The sequence below is a fragment of the Somniosus microcephalus genome, chromosome 4 (assembly GCF_052327205.1).
Source record: "Somniosus microcephalus isolate GS21.2 chromosome 4, FLI_Smic_1.0, whole genome shotgun sequence".
In the NCBI taxonomy this organism is placed as follows: Eukaryota; Metazoa; Chordata; class Chondrichthyes; order Squaliformes; family Somniosidae; genus Somniosus; species Somniosus microcephalus.
Genome location: NC_140990.1, coordinates 6785799 through 6805205, shown reverse-complemented (window position 1 = coordinate 6805205; position 19407 = coordinate 6785799). Strand labels below are relative to the sequence as shown.

Here is a 19407-nt window from a genome sequence, read left to right as displayed (position 1 = left end):
GATTACGTCCCAAACGGGCCCCAGCCTCAGAGCCGGGGAGGAAGGTCCCGCCCCCTAACCGCGCCGCCATTGGTTGGAGGACCAGGCCGCCCAGTTCAGGCCTCCGAGCTCAGCCCTCTTCCTATTGGTCAGCGCTCCCGTCAGTCAGAATGACATTGCTCCAGCTCACTCCGCCACCCCGCGCGGGTCAGCCGCTCCGTTCGGTGTCCGCGGAGATCGATCCCGCCCGAATCTCAGGTTTGGTTTTTCTCGTATTTTACTTTATAATCTCGCTCTCTCCCCCTCTATTTAAATCGCTTCCCAAACACTTTACCCCGGCCGCTGATTCCGCCTGTTCCCCGGGCCTGGCCTTCCGCCTTCTTCCCGGAAGTCCCGCGCAGGCGCACTGGCAGCCTCGTTTTGTGGTGAGGGGGCCGAATGAGCATGCGCGGCCCCACCTCTCCACATTTAAAGGGACACCCACCCCCTCCACATTTAAAGGGACACCCACCACCTCCACATTTAAAGGGACACCCACCACCTCCACATTTAATGGGACACCCACCCGCTCCACATTTAAAGGGATACCCACCCGCTCCACATTTAAAGGGACACCCACCACCTCCACATTTAATGGGACATCCACCCCCCTCCACATTTAAAGGGACTCCCTCCCCCCCTCTCATGTCCTCTACTGTGGAGGAGGAATTCCTGGAGTGTTTACGGGATGGTTTCCTGGACCAATATGTCGAGGAACCAACCAGAGATCAGGCCATCTTAGACTGGGTATTATGTAACGAGAAAGGATTAATTAACAATCTTGTTGTACGAGGCCCCTTGGGTCAGAGTTATCATAATATGATCGAATTCTTCATTAAGATGGAGAATGAAGTTGTTGACTCAGAGACTAGGGTCCTAAATTTAAATAAAGGAAACTACGATGGTCTGAGGAGCGAGTTGGGTAGGATTGATTGGGGAATGTCACTCAAAGGGTTGACGGTGGATAGGCAATGGCAAACATTCAAAGACCGCATGGATGAACTACAGAATTTGTTCATCCCAGTTTGGCATAAAAATAAAACAAAAAAGGTGACTCAACCGTGGCTAACAAGGGAAATTAGGGATAGCATAAGATCCAAGGAGAGGACATATAAATTGGCCAGAAAAAGCAGTAAAACTGAGGATTGGGAGCAGTTTAGGATTCAACAAAGGAGGACAAAGGGATTAATTAAGAAGGGGAAAATAGAATATGAGAGTAAGTTTGCGAGGAACATAAAAACTGACTGTAAAAGCTTTTATAGATATGTGAAGAGAAAAAGAACATAAGAAGTAGGAGCATAAGTAGGCCGTACGGCCCCTCGGGCCTGCTCCGCCATTCAATAGGATCATGGCTGATCTGAACCTAGACTCACGTCCACTTCCCTGCCAGCTCCCCGTAACCCCTAATTCCCTTATCAGTTAGGAAACTGTCTATCTCCGTTTTAAATTTATTTAATGTTGCAGCTTCCACAGCTATCTGAGGTAGCAAATTCCATAGATTTACCAACCTCTGAGTGAAGAAGTTTCTCATCTCAGTTTTGAAACGGCAGCCCCTTATTCCAAGATTATGCCCCCTAGTTCTAGTCTCACCCATCAGTGGAAACATCCTCCCCACATCCACCCGATCAAGCCCCCTCACAATCTTATATGTTTCGATAAGATCGCCTCTCATTCTTCTGAATTCCAATGAGTAGAGGCTCAACCTACTCAATCTTTCCTCATAAGTCAACCCCCTCTTCTCCAGAATCAACTGAGTGAACCTTCTCTGAACTGCCTCAAGAGCAACTATATATTTTCTTAAATATGGAAACCAAAACTGTGCGCAATATTCCAGGTGTGGCCTCACCAGTACCCTGTATAACTGAAGCAAGACTTCCCTGCTTTTATACTCCATCCCCCTTGCAATAAAAGCCAAGATTCCATTGGCCTTCCTGATCACCTGCTGTACCTGCATACTAACCTTCTGTGTTTCATGCACCAGGACCACCAGATCCCTTTGTACTGTAGCACTTTGCAGTTTCTCTCCATTTAGATAATAACTTGCACTTTGATTTTTTCTGCCAAGGTGCATAACCTCACACTTGCCAACATTATATTCCATCTGCCAAATTTCTGCCCACTCACTTAGCCTGTCTATGTCCTTTTGCAGGTTTTTTATGTCCTCCTCACTCACTGCTTTCCCTCCCATCTTTGTATCGTCGGCAAACTTGGATATGTTGCACTCGGTCCCCTCCTCCAAATCGTTAATATAGATTGTTAAGAGTTGGTGTCCCAGCACTGACCCCTGCGGAACACCACTAGTTACTGATTGCCAACCCGAGAATGAACCATTTATCCCAACTCTCTGTTTTCTGTTAGATAGCCAATCTTCCACCCATGCCAGTATATTACCCCCAATCCCGTGATTTTTTTATCTTTTGCAGTAATCTTTTGTGTGGCACCTTGTCAAATGCCTTACGGAAGTCCAAATACACCACATCCATTGGTTCCCCTTTATCCACCCTGTTTGTTACATCCTCAAAGAATTCGAGCAAATTTGTCAAACATGACTTCCCCTTTATAAAACCATGCTGACTCTGTCCGATTAAATTATGCTGATCCAAATGTCCTGTTACTGCTTCCTTAATAATGGACTCCAACATTTTACCAACCACAGATGTTAGGCTAACTGGTCAATAGTTTCCAGCCTTTTGTCTACCTCCCTTTTTAAATAAGGGCGTTACATTAGCAGTTTTCCAATCTGCTGGGACCTTCTCTGAATCCAGGGAGTTTTCGAAAATGACCTCCAATGCATCCGCAATCCCCACCGCTACCTCTCTCAAGACCCTAGGATGTAAGCCATCAGGTCCAGGGGATTTATCCGCCTTAAGTCCCAGTATCTTACTGAGTACCATCTCCTTAGTGATTTTAATCGTGTTTAGCTCCTCCCCCCCTATAGCCCCCTGTTTGTCCAGTGTTGGGATATTTTTTGTGTCCTCTACTGTAAAGACTGATACAAAATATTTGTTCAGCGTTTTTGCCATCTCCATGTTCCCCACTACTAATTTCCCGGTCTCGTCCTCTAAGGGACCAACATTCACTTTAGCCACCCTTTTTCTTTTTATATAACTGTAGAAACTCTTGCTATCTGTTTTTATATTTTTTGCTAGTTTACTTTCATAATCTATCTTCCCTTTCTTAATTAATCTTTTAGTTATTCTTTGCTGGCTTTTAAATGCTTCCCAATCTTCTATCCTCCCACTAGATTTGGCTACTTTACATGCCCTTGTTTTCAGTCGGATACTATCCTTTATTACTTTACTTAGCCACGGATGGCTGTCTTTTCTTTTACACCCCTTTTTCCTCATTTACCGTCTTACACCTTAATCTATTTTCCCAGTCCACTTTAGTCAACTCTGCTCTCATACCTTCATAGTCTCCTTTATTTAAGCTCAGTACGCTGGTTTGAGATCCAAATCTCTCACCCTCCAAATGAATTTGGAATTCAACCATATTATAGTCACTCATTCCAAGGGTATCCTTTACTAGGACATATTTTATTAATCCTGTCTCATTACACAGGACCAGATATAAGATTGCCTGCCCCCTGGTTGGTTCAGTAACATACTGCTCAAGGAACCCGTCCCTATTGCACTCTATGAACTCTTCCTCAAGGCTGCCCTGCCCAATTTGATTTGTCCAGTCAATATGAAAGTTAAAATCTCCCATGATTATAGCTGTTCCCTTATTACAAGCCCCAACTATTTCCTGATTTATACTCCGACCAACAGAGTTGCAACTGTTAGGAGGCCTATAGACTACGCCCACTAGTGACTTTTTCCTCTTATTATTCCTTATTTCCACCCAAACTGTTTCACTATCCTGATCCTTTGACCCAATATCATTTCTCACTATTGCAGTGATTCCATCCTTTATTAACACAGCCATCCCACCTCCTTTTCCTTCCTGTCTGTCCTTCCTAATAGTCAAATACCCCTGGATGTTTAGTTCCCAGTCATGGTCACCCTGCAGACATGTCTCCGTAATGGCCACCAGATCATACCCATGTGTAGTTATTTGCACCGTCAACTCATCTATTTTGTTACGAATGCTGTGTGCATTCAGATAAAGAACTTTTAAATATGTTTTGCGACAATTTATTCCTGCTTTTACCCCCTTTACTACTTTACCTTTATATATTCTGTCCCTGACACGCTCTGGTTTTTAATTCCCCCACTGCTACCTTGCTCTATTGCCTTCTCCGCTGACATTTTTATTTTTCGCTCTCTTGCAACCTCCCCCCAACTAATTAGTTTAAAGCCCTCTCTACAGCCCTAGTTATTCGATTCGCCAGGATTCTAGTCCCAGCACTGGCCAAGTGAAGTCCGTCCCAACGGAACAGCTCTCTCCTGTCCCAGTACTGGTGCCAGTGTCCCAAGAAGCATAACCCATTTCTCCCACACCAGTCTTTGAGCCACGCCTTTAACTCTCTAATTTGATTTATCCTAGCCAAATTTGCTCGTGAGGGCAGGTATAGCACGGGTTAGAAACAGAGTAAAGCTCCCTGTAGACTGTCCCATCAAACACTCCCAGGGCAGGTACAGCACGGGTTAGATACAGAGTAAAGCTCCCTCTACACTGTCCCATCAAACACTCCCAGGGCAGGTACAGCACGGGTTAGATACAGAGTAAAGCTCCCTCTACACTGTCCCATCAAACACTCCCAGGGCAGGTACAGCACGGGTTAGATACAGAGTAAAGCTCCCTCTACACTGCCCCATCAAACACTCCCAGGGCAGGTACAGCACGGGTTAGATACTGAGTAAAGCTCCCTCTACACTGTCCCATCAAACACTCCCAAGGCAGGTGCAGCACGGGTTAGATACCGAGTGTCAGCCGTGGCTCAGGCGGCAGCACTCTCTCCTCTGAGTCAGAAGGTTGTGGGTTGAAGTCCCACTCCAGAGACTGGAGTCTAAAACTCTGTGCTGCCCCTCCAGTGCAGTGCTGAGGGAGTAAAGTCCAGTGCAGAGTAAAGTTCCCTCTGCACTGCTCCACTAACAGGCCTGAGCCCCAAACTCAGAAGAGCGCCCTCTGCTGTATTCCACTTGTCTCAGCAGCGGGAGAAGCGGGCGGCGGATGTCCCGCCCCCTCGGACACCCCGATTGGTTGGCGGACCCGCCGCCACCTCAGTCCTCCAAGCTCCGCCCGCTCTCTCCCTATTGGTCGGAGCTCCCGTGAGTCACCGCCGTGGAGTTGATGACGTGCCCCAGTCCGGCTCCCTGCAGAAGACAAGGGGCTGCGGCCGCTCAATCCGCTCCGCTCGGTGCCGGGAGGGCGCTGGGATGGTCCGGTTTGTATTTTCTTTTTATTTATCTCCCCGCCCGCGCTTCTCTCTGCTACATATAAAAAACCCTGATAAAAGTCACTTTCCGCCGGTGATCCGGACTCTGGCGGTTGCCCGGGCCGACCCAGAATGCGGGGTCTGTGTGCAGGCACGGTGCCGGCTCATCGTCGGGAGCCGGTGTCCTGCCGCGCATGCAGTGTGGCGGCGGGCAGCGCATGCGGAGTAGGGGGAGTGGGCGGGGCCACAGCACGGGCAGTTTTGGATGAGCTCAAGGTGACGTGGGCTGGAATGTGGGAGGCCAGCCAGGAGTGTGTTGGAATAGTCAAGTCTAAAGGTGACAAAGGGCCGGGGAAGGGTTTCAGCAGCGGATGAGCTGAGGCAGGAGGCCGAGACGGGCGATGTTACCCAGGTGGAAGGAGGCGCTCTTAGTGATGCTGCGGATATGGGGTCGGAACCTCATTTCAGGGTCAGATGTGACACCGAGGTTGCGAACGGTCTGGTTTAGCTTCAGACAGATGTTAGTGAGAGGGATGGAGCCAGTCGGTCTGCCTGATATTTAATTGGAGAACATCTCTGCTCATCCAGAACTGGATGTCGGACAAGCAGTCTGACAGTTTAGACACTGTGGAGGGGTCGAGAGAAGTGGTGGGGAGGTCGACCTGGGTGTCGTCAGCGTACATGTGGAAACTGACGCTGTGTTTTCAGATGATGTCGCCAAGGGGCAGCATTTAGATGAGAAATAGGAGGGGCCCAAGGATAGATCCTTGGGGGACACCAGAGGTAACGATGCGGGAGCAGGAAGAGAAGCCGTTGCAGGCGATTCTGTGGCTACGATTAGATAGATAAGAATGGAACCAGGCGAGTGGAGTCCCACCCAGCTGGACGACAGTGGAGAGGCGTTGGTAGAAGGATGGAGTGGTCAACCGTGTCAAAGGCTGCAGACAAGTCAGGAAGGACGAGGAGAGATAGTTTACCTTTGTCACAGTCACAAAGGATGTCATTTGATGAGACTTGATTTGACTTCAGGGCCAAGTCACTGAGGTGGATTGGGCTGTTTCTGGCCCGCTGGTTATTGTGGGCACGGCTGGACACCAGTGGGACCGGCTCTACCCTGTTTGTTCTTTGAGGCAAAATTAGCCAAAAAAAACGCGGTTAAGAAGGCAAATGGTATGTTGGCCTTCATAGCGAGAGGGTTTGCGTACAGGAACAAGGATGTCTTGCTGCAGTTGTACAGGGCCTTGGTGAGACCACATCTGGAGTATTGTGTGCAGTTTTGGTGGCCTTATCTGAGGAAGGATGTTCTTGCCATGGAAGGAGTTCAGCGAAGATTCACCAGGCTGATACCTGGGATGGCAGGAATGACGTATGTGGAGAGATTGGGATGATTGGGCTTGTACTCGCTGGAATTTAGAAGAATGAGAGGGGATCTCATTGAAACTTATAAAATTCAGACAGGACAGGACAGACAAGATGCAGGAAGGATGTTCCCGATGGTCGGGGAGTCCAGAACCAGGGTTCACAGTCTAAGGATAAGGGGTAGGCCATTTAGGACAGAAATTAGGAGGAATTTCTTCACCCAGAGAGTGGTGAACCTGTGGAATTCTCTACAGTAGAGGCCAATTCATTAAATGTGTTCAAGAAGGAGCTGGATATATTTCTTAAGGCTAAAGGGATCAAGGGATATAGAGAGAAGGCAGGAATAGGGTACTGAATTTGGATGATCAGCCATGAGCTCATTGAATGGTGGAGCAGGCTCGAGGGGCCGAATGGCCTGCACCTGCTCCTATCTTCTATGTTTCTATGAATCCCAGGACCAGGCCCCTATCGGGATAAGGTATGCAGATCTAGCTGCCAAACTAGCTGTGGAAGAAATGCAACCAGAGGACGCGTTCAACAACGAAATAAATATGGTCATGATAGTCAGTGGGGTACAGGAAGTGAATATAATGGAGCTACAAGAAAATACTAGTAAAGAGCAAAAGGAGAAATGGAGACAAGCTGGCGCGCAATTACAAGATGGAATTTGGAAATGGGGCCCACGTAACCAGGTGGTGGCACCGGAATGTTGTAGACAACAACTGATGGCGCTATACCCTTTCTACACTCCTTTTACAGGGTTTTAGAAGTGGAGCATTTACAGACAGGAAGCTGAAACCAAACATCACGTCAAGATCTAACAGAGTTACGTGATTCCTCAGGACCTGATTCAGTCGCTCCTCCAATCTGCTGGCACACCCGTGAGTTCACACTGATGAGAGACCTTTTAAATGTTCTGAAAGAGCTTCAAGATCTACAAATACCTGAAGCAACACCAGTGGCCACATACTGGGGGAAACCCGGGCCCCGTGTGTGGGAAGGGATTCACTCAGCCATCCGCTCCAATGATACACCAGCAAGTTCACACGAGGGAGGGACCTTTAACCGGCTCAGTGTGTGGGCAGCGATTAATTGCACCCTCCATGCTGAAGAGACACCAGCTTGTCCACACCGATGAGAGACCGTTCACCTGCTCCGTGTTTTTGAAGCGATTCTCTGATTCAGCCACCCTCCTGAGACACCAGCTTGTTCACAGTGATGAGAGACCGATTAAATGTTCTGACTGTGGGAAGAGATTTAAAAGGTCCCAGGATCTGAAGAGACACCAGCTGGAGAGAGCAGGAGAGATTCTGTTCACCTGCTCCGTGTGCGGGAAGAGATTCACTTGGACCTCGAATCTGCTGGCACACCAGCGAGTTCACACTGGGGAGAGGCCGGTGAAACATTCCGACTGTGGGATAAGCTTTCAAATGTCCCAGGAGCTGAAGGGACACCAGCTGGAGAGAGCAGGAAAGAGACCGTTCACCTGCTCCATGTGTGGGAAGAGATTCACTCGGCCATCCCACCTGGTGAGACACTAGCGAGTTCACACTGGGGAGAGACCATTCACCTGCTCCGTATGTGGGATGGGATTCACTCTGTCATCCCACCTGGTGAGACACCAGCGAGTTCACACTGATGAGAGACCATTTAAATGTTCGGACTGTGGGAAGAGCTTTAAAACCTCTGGGGATCTGAAGGTACACCAGCGAGTTCACACTGATAAGAGACCATTTACATGTTCTGTCTGTGGGAAGAGCTTTAAAAGCTCCGGGGAGCTGAAGAGACACCAGCGATTTCACACTGGGGAGAGGCCGTTCACCTGCTCCATGTGTGGGAAGGGATTCACTCTGTCCTCGACTCTGCTCGGTCACCAGCGAGTTCACACTGATGAGAGACCTTTTCACTGTTCTGACTGTGGGAAGAGCTTTAAAAGCTCCGGGAACCTGAAGAGACACCAGCGAGCTCACATTGTTCTGTAGAGCAGGGCCCGCGAGACAGCTGGGGTGACATGAACATGGAATGGATGAATGTTTTAGAAATTCTTGTACTGCTGTTTAATCTTTAAGACTGTTGTGCTGACGGTTCCCTTCGATTGACAGAGGTGTACAAGATTATGCTGGGTTTGAATAGGCTAGACGGGGAAAGGCTGTTCCCACTAGTTGATGGTACAAGGACTAGGGGACACAGATTTAAGGTATTGGGCAAGAGATACAGGTGAGGAAAAACTTTTTACGCAGCGAGTGGTGAGGACCTGGAACTCGCTGCCGACGGAAGTGGTGGATACGGAGACACTCAATGTTTTCAAGGGGAGACTGGATAGGCACTTGAGGGAAATAAACTTGCAGGGCTACGGGGATAGAGCGGGGGAGTGGGACTGACTGGATTGCTCTACAGAGAGCTGGCACGGACTCGATGGGCCGAATGGCCTCCTACTGTGCCGTTATGACTCTATGAGACCGTATCATGAGTAGAGAATACAGTTTACTAAATTGCAAGAAGTACAAGTAAATCACTGTTTCACCTGGAAGGAGTGTTTGGGGCCCTGGACAGTGGGAAGGGAGGAGGTAAAAGGGCAGGTGTTGCATCTCCTGCGCTTGCACAGGAAGGTGCCGGGTGAAGGGGAAGGGGTGTTGGGGGTGATCGAGGAGTGGACCAGGGTGTCGCGGCGGGAGCGGTCCCTTCGGAATACTGAAAGGGGAGGTGAGGGGAAGATGTGTTTGGAGGTGGGATCACGCTGGAGGTGGCGGAAATGGCGGAGGATGATCCGTTGAATGTGGAGGCTGGTGGGGTGAAAGGTGAGCACAAGGGGAACCCTATCGTGGTTCTGGGAGGGAGGGGAAGGGGTCGGAGCTGAGGTGAGGGAAATAGAATGGACTACACTACATCTACTGGTTCCCCTTTAGCCACCCTGCTCGTTACATCCTCAAAGAATTCTAATAAATTTGTCAAACACGATTTCCCTTTCATAAAACCATGTTGACTGTTTGATTGTATTATGATTTTCTAAATGTCCTGCTACTACTTCCTGAATCATGGATTCCAGCATCTTCCCAATGACAGATGTTAGGCTAACTGGCCTATAGTTTCCTGCTATCTGTCTCCCTCCTTTCTTGAATATGGGCATTACATTTGCAGTTTTCCAATCTGCTGGAACCTTTCCAGGGTCTAGGGAATTTTGGAAGATTACAACCAATGTATCCACTATCTCTGCAGCCACTTCTTTTAAGACCCCAGGATGCAGGCCATCAGGTCCAGGGGACTTGTCAGCCTGTAGTCCCATTAGTTTCCCTAGTACTTTTTCCCTAGTGATAGTGATTGCTTTAAGTTCCTCCCTCCCTTTTGCCTCTTGATTTTCCACTATTATTAGGATGCTTTTAGTGTCTTCTCCCATGAAGTCAGATACAAAATATTTGTTCAAAGTCTCTGCCATTTCCTTGTTTCCCATTATTAATTCCCCAGTCTCATCCTCTAAGGGACCAACATTTACTTTAGCTACTCTCTTCCTTTTTGTATACTTGTAGAAGCTCTTACTGTCTGCTTTTATATTTCTTGCCAGTTTACTCTCATAATTCATCTCTCTATTATTTTTTTTGTCATCCTTTACAAGTTTCTAAAAATTTCCCAATCTTCTGGCCTACCACTAATCTTCACAACAGTGTATGCCTTTTCTTTCAATTTGATACCCTCCTTAACTTCCTTAGTTCATCCTTCTCAGAGTCTTTCTCACTGGAATATATCTTTGCTGAGAGTAATGAAATATCTCCTTAAAAGTCTGCCACTGCTTATCTACCGTCTTAACTTTTAAGCTATTTTCCCAGTCCACTTTAGCCAACACTGTCTTCATACCCTTGTAATTGCCTTTATTTAAGTTTAAGACACTAGTTTCAGACCCAAGTTTCTCACCCGCAAACTGAATGTGAAATTCTATCATGTAATGAGCAGGTTCCCTAGAGGATACTTTACTATGAGATCATTAATTAATCCTGTCTCATTACACATTACCAGATCTAAAATAGCCTGTTCCCTGGTGGGTTCCACAACATAGTGTTCCAAGAATCTGTCCTGAATACACTCCATGAACTCGTCCTCAAGGCTACCTTTGCCAATTTGATTTGAAGATTAAAATCGCCCACGATTATTGCAGGGCCTTTCTTACAAGCCCCCATTATTTCTTGATTTATACTCTGTCCCACAGTGTAGCTACTGTTAGGGGGCCTATAGACCACTCCCACCAGTGACTTCTTTCCCTTATTATTTCTTATCACCACCCAAACTGATTCTACATCTTGATCTCCCGAGCCAAGATCATTTCTCACCACTGTACTGATCTCATCCTTTATTAACAGAGCTACCCCACCTCCTTTTACTTCCTGCCTATCCTTCCGAAATGTCAAGTACTCCTGAATATTCAGTTCCCAGCCTTGGTCACCTTGTAACCACGTCTTTGTAATGGCGATCAGATTATAACCATTTATTTCTATTTGTGCCATCAACTCATCTATCTTGTTACGAATGCTGCGTGCATTCAGATAAAGAGCCTTTAATTTAGTCTTTTTACCATTTTTCCCTACTCTGACCTTATTTGCTGGTGCACTCTTATGCTTGTACACTCTGTCCCTTCCTGTCACACTCTGGTTATCATTACCCCTATCGCTACCCTGCACTATTGCCTTGTCCTTTCTCTTTAACTTTCTAGGTTTCCCCTCACCTGAACCCCCCCCCCACACTATTTAGTTTAAAGCCCTATCTACAGCCCTACAACAGAGAGAGAGAGAGGAGGAAGAATGCTGGTCTTTGTCCCTTTAAAAGTGGCTGCCCACCAAAATGTTCACAGCACCAGGGCACTTTGTTCTGGATAAAAGTCAAAAAGAGAAAAGGTTCACTTATTTTTAAATGAATGCAGTTGATGAATAGCCTTGCAATAAAGGTAATGCAAAGGAATAAACACTCACAAGCTGGGTTTTTTCCACCCCCCCTCCCTTCCTTTAACAGCTCCTGCAGACAATGAAAGCGGCCTGCAGCCCACCGAGGTCCCGCCCCACTCCCTCCCTCCCGCGTCGCCATTGGTTGGAGGACCGTTAGCCCGCCCGGTCCTCCCAGCGTTTTCCCCGCTCCTGATTGGCGGGCGCCTCGCGTCAATCACCCCCCCTCCGAATACGCGCTGACGCCAGCACGCAACGCCCAGGGGTAGGTTGGATCGGCGCACGCCACCGCAAGGTAAAAAAAGACACCCCACACAAATGAGGAAAAACAAGAATAATAATAATCGCACGTTAGAGGGGAGGAGGTTGGGGGAATTAATGAGTGTTTTCAATTCGTTTCGCAAAAACAAATATTTGAAAAGCTTCCCAACGGTGCGAGGCAGGCTGCGCATGCGCTCCAGCCAGCCTCTGACTCTCCCTCGTGGGCCCGGGGGCCGGACACGCCCACTTGCCTTCCCCTGCACCAATCACAGCGCGGGCAGGCGCAACACTGGGCTGCCAGTGCGCCTGCGCGGGGCCTCCGGGGAGGAAGCGGAAGGCCGGGCCCGGGGAAGAGGCGGAATCAGCGGCCGGGGTAAAGTAAAGTGCTGGGGAATCGATTTAAATCGAGGTGAGGGGGGAGCGGAGAGCGAGATTATAAAGCAAAATAGGAGAAAAAACAAACCTGAGTCGGGCGGGCAGACCTCCGCGGACGCCGAACGGAGCGGATTGAGCCGGAGCAATGTGATTCTGACTGACGGGAGCGCTGACCAATAGGAAGAGGGATAAGCTGGGAGGCCTGGTCGTCCAACCCAATGGTGGTGCGGCATGGGGGTGGGACCTTCCTCTCCCGGCTGAGTCTGAGTCCCGATTGTGACGTCATCAAAGGGAGCGGCCCAATCAGGTGGATGGAGGCCGGCCCGGCCTGTGACTGATGGGAGCTCTGACCAATAGGACGAGGGCGGGCCGGGTCCGCCAACCAATGACGGCGTGGTAAGGGGGCGGGGCCTCCTCCAGCTCAGGCGCGTTGGGGCCGATTGTGACGCGCTGTCCCCAGGTGAGAGCAGCTCAGTCAGCACAGAGCTGGGGCTGGAATCTGGGAGAGGGGCCGCAGGCAGTGGGCCTGGCAAAGGGGCACAAGCTTCACAATACAAGATTCTTTGAAATGCACAATTGTTCCTAAAAGACTGGAGTCAGCTGTGGCTCAGTGGATAGCAGAGTCAGAAGGTTGTGGGTTCAAATCCCGCTCCAGGGACTTGAGCATATAAAGCGAGGCTGACACTCCAGTGCGGTGCTGTCGGAGGGGCAGTGCTGAGGGAGCGCCGCACTGTCGGAGGGGCAGTACTGAGGGAGCGCCGCAATGTCGGAGGGGCAGTGCTGAGGGAGTGCTGCACTGTCGGAGGGGCAGTGCTGAGGGAGCGCCGAACTGTCGGAGGGGCAGTACTGATGGAGCGCCGCACTGTCGGAGGGGCAGTGCTGAGGGAGCGCCGCACTGTCGGAGGGGCAGTGCTGAGGGAGCGCCGCACTGTCGGAGGGGCAGTGTCATAGAGTCACAGAGTTATACAGCACAGAAAGAGGCCCTTCAGCCCATCGCGTCCGCGCCGGCCATCAAGCCCTGTCTAATCTAATCCTATTTTCCAGCACTTGGTCCGTAGCCTTGTATGCTATGGCGTTTCAAGTGCTCATCCAAATGCTTCTTGAATGTTGTGAGGGTTCCTGCCTCTACCACCCTTTCAGGCAGTGAGTTCCAGATTCCAACCACCCTCTGGGTGAAAAAGTTCTTCCTCAAATCCCCTCTAAACCTCCTGCCCCTGACCTTGAATCTATGCCCCCTTGTTATTGACCCCTCTACTAAGGGAAAAAGTTCCTTTCTATCTACCCTATCTATGCCCCTCATAATTTTGTACACCTCAATCAGGTCCCCCCTCAGCCTTCTCTGCTCCAAGGAAAACAACCCCAGCCTGCCCAGTCTTTCTTCATAGCTGAAGCGCTCCAGCCCAGGTAGCATCCTGGTGAATCTCCTCTGCACCCTCTCCAAAGCAATCACATCCTTCCTATAGTGTGGCGACCAGAACTGCACACAGTATTCCAGCTGTGGCCTTACCAGCATTTTGTGCAGCTCCATCATAACCTCCCTGCTCTTATATTCTATGCCTCAGCTAATGAAGGCAAGTATCCCATATGCCTTTTTAACCACCTTATCCACCTGTTCTGCTGCCTTCAGGGATCTGTGTGCATGTACACCAAGGTCCCTCTGATCCTCTGTCTTTCCTAGGGTCTTACCATTCATTGTGTATTCCCTTGCCTTGTTAGTCCCTCCAAAATGCATCACCTCACACTTTTCAGGGTTAAATTCCATTAGCCACTGTTCCGCCCATCTGACCAACCCATCTATATCGTCCTGCAGACTGAGGCTACCCTCCTCGCTATTTACCACCCCACCAATTTTCGTGTCATCTGCGAACTTACTGATTATACCTTTTACATTCACATCCAAATCATTAATGTAGACCACAAACAGCAAGGGACCCAGCACCGATCCCTGCGGTACCCCACTGGACACAGGCTTCCAGTCACAGGGAGCTGAGGGAGTGCTGCACTGTCGGAGGGGCAGTACTGAGGGAGCTCTGCACTGTCGGAGGGGCAGTACTGAGGGAGTGCCGCACTGTTGGAGGGGCAGTGGATGTGGCGTATTTGGATTTTCAAAAGGCTTTCGATAAGGTCCCGCATAAGATATTAGCGTGTAAAGTTAAGGCACATGGGATTGGGAGTAAGGTATTGACTTGGTTAGAGAACTGGTTGGCAGACAGGAAGCAAAGAGTTGGAATAAACGGCTCTTTTTCCGACTGGCAGGCAGTGACTAGTGGGGTACCGCAGGGATCGGTCCTTGGACCCCAGCTATCACAATATATATTAATGATCTGGATGAGGGAACTAGATGTAATATCTCCAAGTTTGCAGACGACACAAAGCTGGGTGGGCGTGTGTGCTGTGAGGAGGATGCCGAGAAACTTCAGTATGATTTGGACAGGTTGGGTGATTGGGCAGAAGCATGGCAGATGCAATATAACGTGGATAAATGCGAGGTCATCCACTTTGGTGTCAAAAACAGGAAGGCAGATTATTATCTGAATGGCAATAGATTGGGAGAAGGGGAATTGCAACGAGACCTGGGCGTCCTTGTGCACCAGTCGCTGAAGGTAAGGATGCAGGTGCAGCAGGCGGTGAAGAAGGCAAATGGTATGTTGGCCTTCGTAGCGAGAGGGTTTGAGTACAGGAACAAGGATGTCTTGCTGCAGTTGTACACGGCCTTGGTGAGACCACATCTTGAGTATTGTGTGCAGTTTTGGTCGCCTTTTCTGAGGAAGGATGTTTTGCCATGGAGGGAGTGCAATGAAGATTCACCAGACTGATACCTGGGATGGCAGGAATGACGTATGAGGAGAGATTGGGTCGATTGGGCTTATACTCGCTGGAGTTTAGAAGAATGACAGGGGATCTCATTGAAACTTATAAAATTCTAACAGGACTGGACAGACTGGATGCAGGAAGGATGTTCCCGATGGTGGGGGAGTCCAGAACCAGGGGACACAGTCTAAAGATAAGGGGTAAGCCATTTAGGACAGAGATGAGGAGGAATTTCTTCACCCAGAGAGTGGTGAACCTGTGGAATTCACTCACACCAAGCTCGCACAGATAGCAGTGTGATAATGACCAGAAAATCTGTATTGGTGATGTTGGGTGAGCGATAAATATTGGTCCCAGGGCACAGGGAGAACTCCCCTTGCCCTTTTTAGGTTTTTAAACTGTCATTCAAGTTTCCCTCCCACTATTGTGAAGGGCGGGTATCCGCTGGGATACAGTCCCACAGTCACTGGTTGCCTTCTAGTGCCCCTCCGAGTGACCAATGTGTGAGGGTGTGCAGTGATTGTTGGCAGCCTATTCAACCTTGGGGGCATCACAGACAAAATCAAGCCCCCTTTGCAGACTCGGCCTTTGCTGCCGGGGTGACTGGACAGTGATCAGTAGCAGGAGCCCAGGGCACTGAGGCTAACTGCAGTCTCCCCAACTGCATCCCAGGCCGGGATCAGCTGAGCACCCCCACAGTGTGCAGCTGGAATGTGCAACCTATCCTGGGGAGTGGGGGAAAGGGAGGTCAAGGGTCAGCACCGAATGTCCGTCAACCTTGACCCCCAGACTCCCTCACTCATAGAAATTTACAGCACAGAAGGAGGCCATTCGGCCCATCTTGTCCGTGCCGGCCGACAAAGAGCTATCCACCCTAATCCCACTTTCCAGCACTTGGTCCGTAGCCTTGTAGGTTACGGCACTTCAAGTGCATATCCAAGTACTTTTTAAATGTGATGAGGGTTTCTGCCTCTACCACCCTGTCAGGCGGTGAGTTCCAGACCCCCACCACCCTCTGGGTGAAAACATTTCTCCTCAACTGCCCTCTAAACTTCCGACCAATTACTTTAAATCTGTGCCCCCTGGTTATTGACCTCCCTGCTAAGGGAAATAGGTCCTTCCTATCCACTCGATCTCGGCCCCTCATCATTTTATACACCTCAGTTAAGTCTCCCCTCAGCCTCCTCCGTTCCAAAGAAAACAACCCCAGCCTATCCAATCTTTCCTCATAGCTAAAATTCCCCAGCCCAGGCAACATCCTCGTAAATCTCCTCTGCACCCACTCTAGTGCAATCACATCCTTCCTGTAATGTGGTGACCAGAACTGCACGCAGTGTTCTAGCTGCGGCCTAACTAGTGTTTTATACAGTTCAAGCACAACCTCCCTGCTCTTATATTCTATGCCTCGGCTAATAAAGGCAAGTATCCCGTGTGCTGTCTTAACCACCTTATCTACCTGTCCTGCTACCTTCAGGGATCTGTGGACATGCACTCCAAGGTCCCTCTGATCCTCTGCACTTCTCAGTGTCCTACCATTTATAGTGTATTCCCTTGCCTTGTTAGCCCTCCCCAAATGCATTACCTCACACTTCTCCAGATTGAATTCCATTTGCCACTGTTCTGCCCACCTGACCAGTCCATTGATATCTTCCTGCAGTCTGCAGCTTTCTTCTTCATTATCAACCACACGGCCAACTTTTGCATCATCTGCAAACTTCTTAATCATACCCCGTACATTCAAGCCCAAATCATTGATCTCGACCACACAGAAAACCAAGTTGTGCATGATGTCATGACGCCTGCACCTTTTATGACATCAAGACGTCCAAGTGCGCCTCACCAGCCACCCGCCCACTGCTCCAGTGATCTCTCTCCCTATTGGTCGGCGGACCCGTCAATCCCGCCTGCTGCCCGTGGTCACGTGCCCCTGAGGTGCTCTCCGGCTCCGCCCGAGTGAATTCGCTCCACTCGGTGCCTGCGGAGCCCTCGGACTCTCAGGTTTGGATTCCCCTTTATTCTCTCCCCTCCTCTGATCTCAATCGGATCTGCGGGAAAACTCTCTTTCCCTCACTGATTGCGGCTCTTAACCAACACCGACTTTACAAAGAAAGCCCCGTGCGGCAGCCTGGAGCTCAGGGGCCCAGCGCGCAGGCACGGGGGAGGATGATTGAAAGGGGCCCCGGGTGTGCTGAGCATGCGCGGTGTGGGCCGGGCGCCTGTGGAGCAGGAGAGGGCGGGCCATGGGGCGCATGCGCGGGGTCAGCCACAACTCAGCGCGGCGGCCAGCGCGCTTTCTGGAGCGCGGTGGCTTGTGGGGATTGCAGCCGCCATTACTGTTGATTCTTTCAACCAGTTAGAGTCCAGACTGCTGTGTTGCCTGCCCGGTGCCAGGGTCCGAGACATCTCTTCCAGGCTGGAGAGGAACTTGCAGTGAGAGGGGGAGGAGCCAGTCGCCACGGTCCAACGACATAGGTAGAACTAGGAAAGAAGTTCTGCTGAGAGAGTGTGAGCAGCTAGGGGCTAAATTAAAAAGTAGAACCTCAAGGATAATAATGTCTGCATTATTACCTGAGCCATGAGCAAATTGGCACAGGGTAAATAAAATTAGAGAGATGAATGCATGGCTCAAAGACTGGTGTGGGAGAAATGGGTTTTGATTCCTGGGCACTGGCACCAGTACTGGGGAAAATGGGATCTGTATCATTGGGATGGTCTTCGCCTGAACCGTGCTGGGACCAGTGTTCTGGCGAGTCGTATAACTAGGGCAGTAGAGAGGGCTTTAAACTAACTAGTGGGGGCAAGGGATCAAATTTGTTGAGATGTGGTAAATCAAATAGTAGAGACAAGGCAATAGAGAACGGTATTAATATGGGAAATGATAAACAGACCATGACAGGAAGGGATAGAGAGTACAAATCTAAGAGTAAATCAACAGTTAAGGCTTAAGGTTACAAAAATAATAAAAGGACAAAACGAAAGGCTCTGCATCTGAATGCACGTAGCATTCAAAACAAAACAGATGAACTGATAGCGCAAATAGGAATAAATAATATGATCTGATGGCCATTACAGAAACATGGCTGCAGGATGACATAGATTGGGACCTGAATATTGAAGGGTACATGACATTTAGGAAGGACAGGAAGCTAGGAAAAGGTGGAGGGGTGGCTCTGATAATTAATGATGGTATTAGCACAATAGAGAGGGATGACCTAAGTTCAGGAAACCAGGATGTAGAAGCGGTTTGGGTAGAGATGAGAAATGATAAAGGCAAGAAGTCACTTGTGGGAGTGGTGTACAGGCCCCCTGACAGTAACCACACGGTAGGATGGAGTATAAAGGAAGAAATAATGAGAGCTTGTCAGAAAGGTATGGCTATAATCATGGGGGATTTTAATCTACATATAGACTGGAAAAATCAGATGGGCAAAGGTAGTCTAGATGGGGAGTTCATAGAATGTTTTCGGGATAGTTTCTTATAACAGCATGTTCTGGAGCCAACCAGAGAGCAGGCTATACTAGACCTGGTATTGTGCAATGAGATAGGATTAATTAATGACCTCGTAGTGAAGGCGCCCCTAGGTAGCAGCGATCATAATATGATTGAATTTTACATTCAGTTTGAGGGAGAGAAGAGTGGGTCCAAGACTAGTATTTTAAACTTAAATAAGGGCAATTATGAGGGCATGAAAGCAGAGCTAGCTAAAGTGAACTGGCAAATTAGGTTAAGGGATAGGTCAATAGAGTTGCAGTGGCAGACATTTAAGGGGATATTTCAGAATACACAGAATAGATACATTCCAACGAGAAAGAAAAATTCCAAGAGGAGGACCCACCATCCGTGGTTAACTAAAAAAGTTAAAGATAGTATCAAACTTAAAGAAAAAGCATATAATTGTGCAAAGATGGCTGGCAGGTCAGAAGATTGGACAGAATATAAAAAACAGCAAAGAATGACTAAAAGATTAATAAGGAGAGAAAAATGAGAGTACCAGAGAAAGCTAGCTAGAAATATAAACACTGATAGTAAGAGTTTCTATAGATATTTGAAAAGGAAAAGAGTTAACAAAGTGAGCGTTGGTCCTACAGAAAGTGAGACTGGGGAATTAATAATGGAAAATGAGGAGATGGCAGTTGAATTGAACAGGTATTTTGCATCGGTCTTCACTATAGAGGATTCAAGTAACATCCCAGAAATAGCTGTAAATCAGGAAATGGAAGGGAGGGAGGAACTCCAGAAAATTACAATCACCAGGGAAGTGGTACTGAGCAAATTGTTGGAGCTGTGGGCTGACAAGTCCCCGGGTCCTGATGGACTTCTTTGGAACTCTCTTCCTC

At 48.9% G+C, this 19407-nt stretch overlaps 2 protein-coding genes across 2 annotated transcripts in view; one reads left to right on the top strand and one right to left on the bottom strand.

Annotated features, from left to right (window-relative positions):
• The window catches only part of LOC147118219 (uncharacterized), a 97955-nt gene that overhangs the window by 17152 nt on the left and 61396 nt on the right, over positions 1-19407 (bottom strand). The window lies entirely within an intron of this gene.
• Positions 155-8264, top strand: LOC147118220 (uncharacterized). The gene is made up of 2 exons (XM_085984310.1): positions 155-237; positions 7457-8264. The coding sequence occupies exon 2, from the start codon at positions 7723-7725 to the stop codon at positions 8236-8238; it is 516 nt and encodes a 171-aa protein (XP_085840436.1). The 5' UTR covers positions 155-237; positions 7457-7722; the 3' UTR covers positions 8239-8264.

What these genes read in the sequence shown, in the direction of transcription:
- LOC147118220 (XM_085984310.1), top strand. Translation starts at nt 7,723, where the DNA reads ATGATACACCAGCAAGTTCACACGAGGGAGGGACCTTTAACCGGCTCA.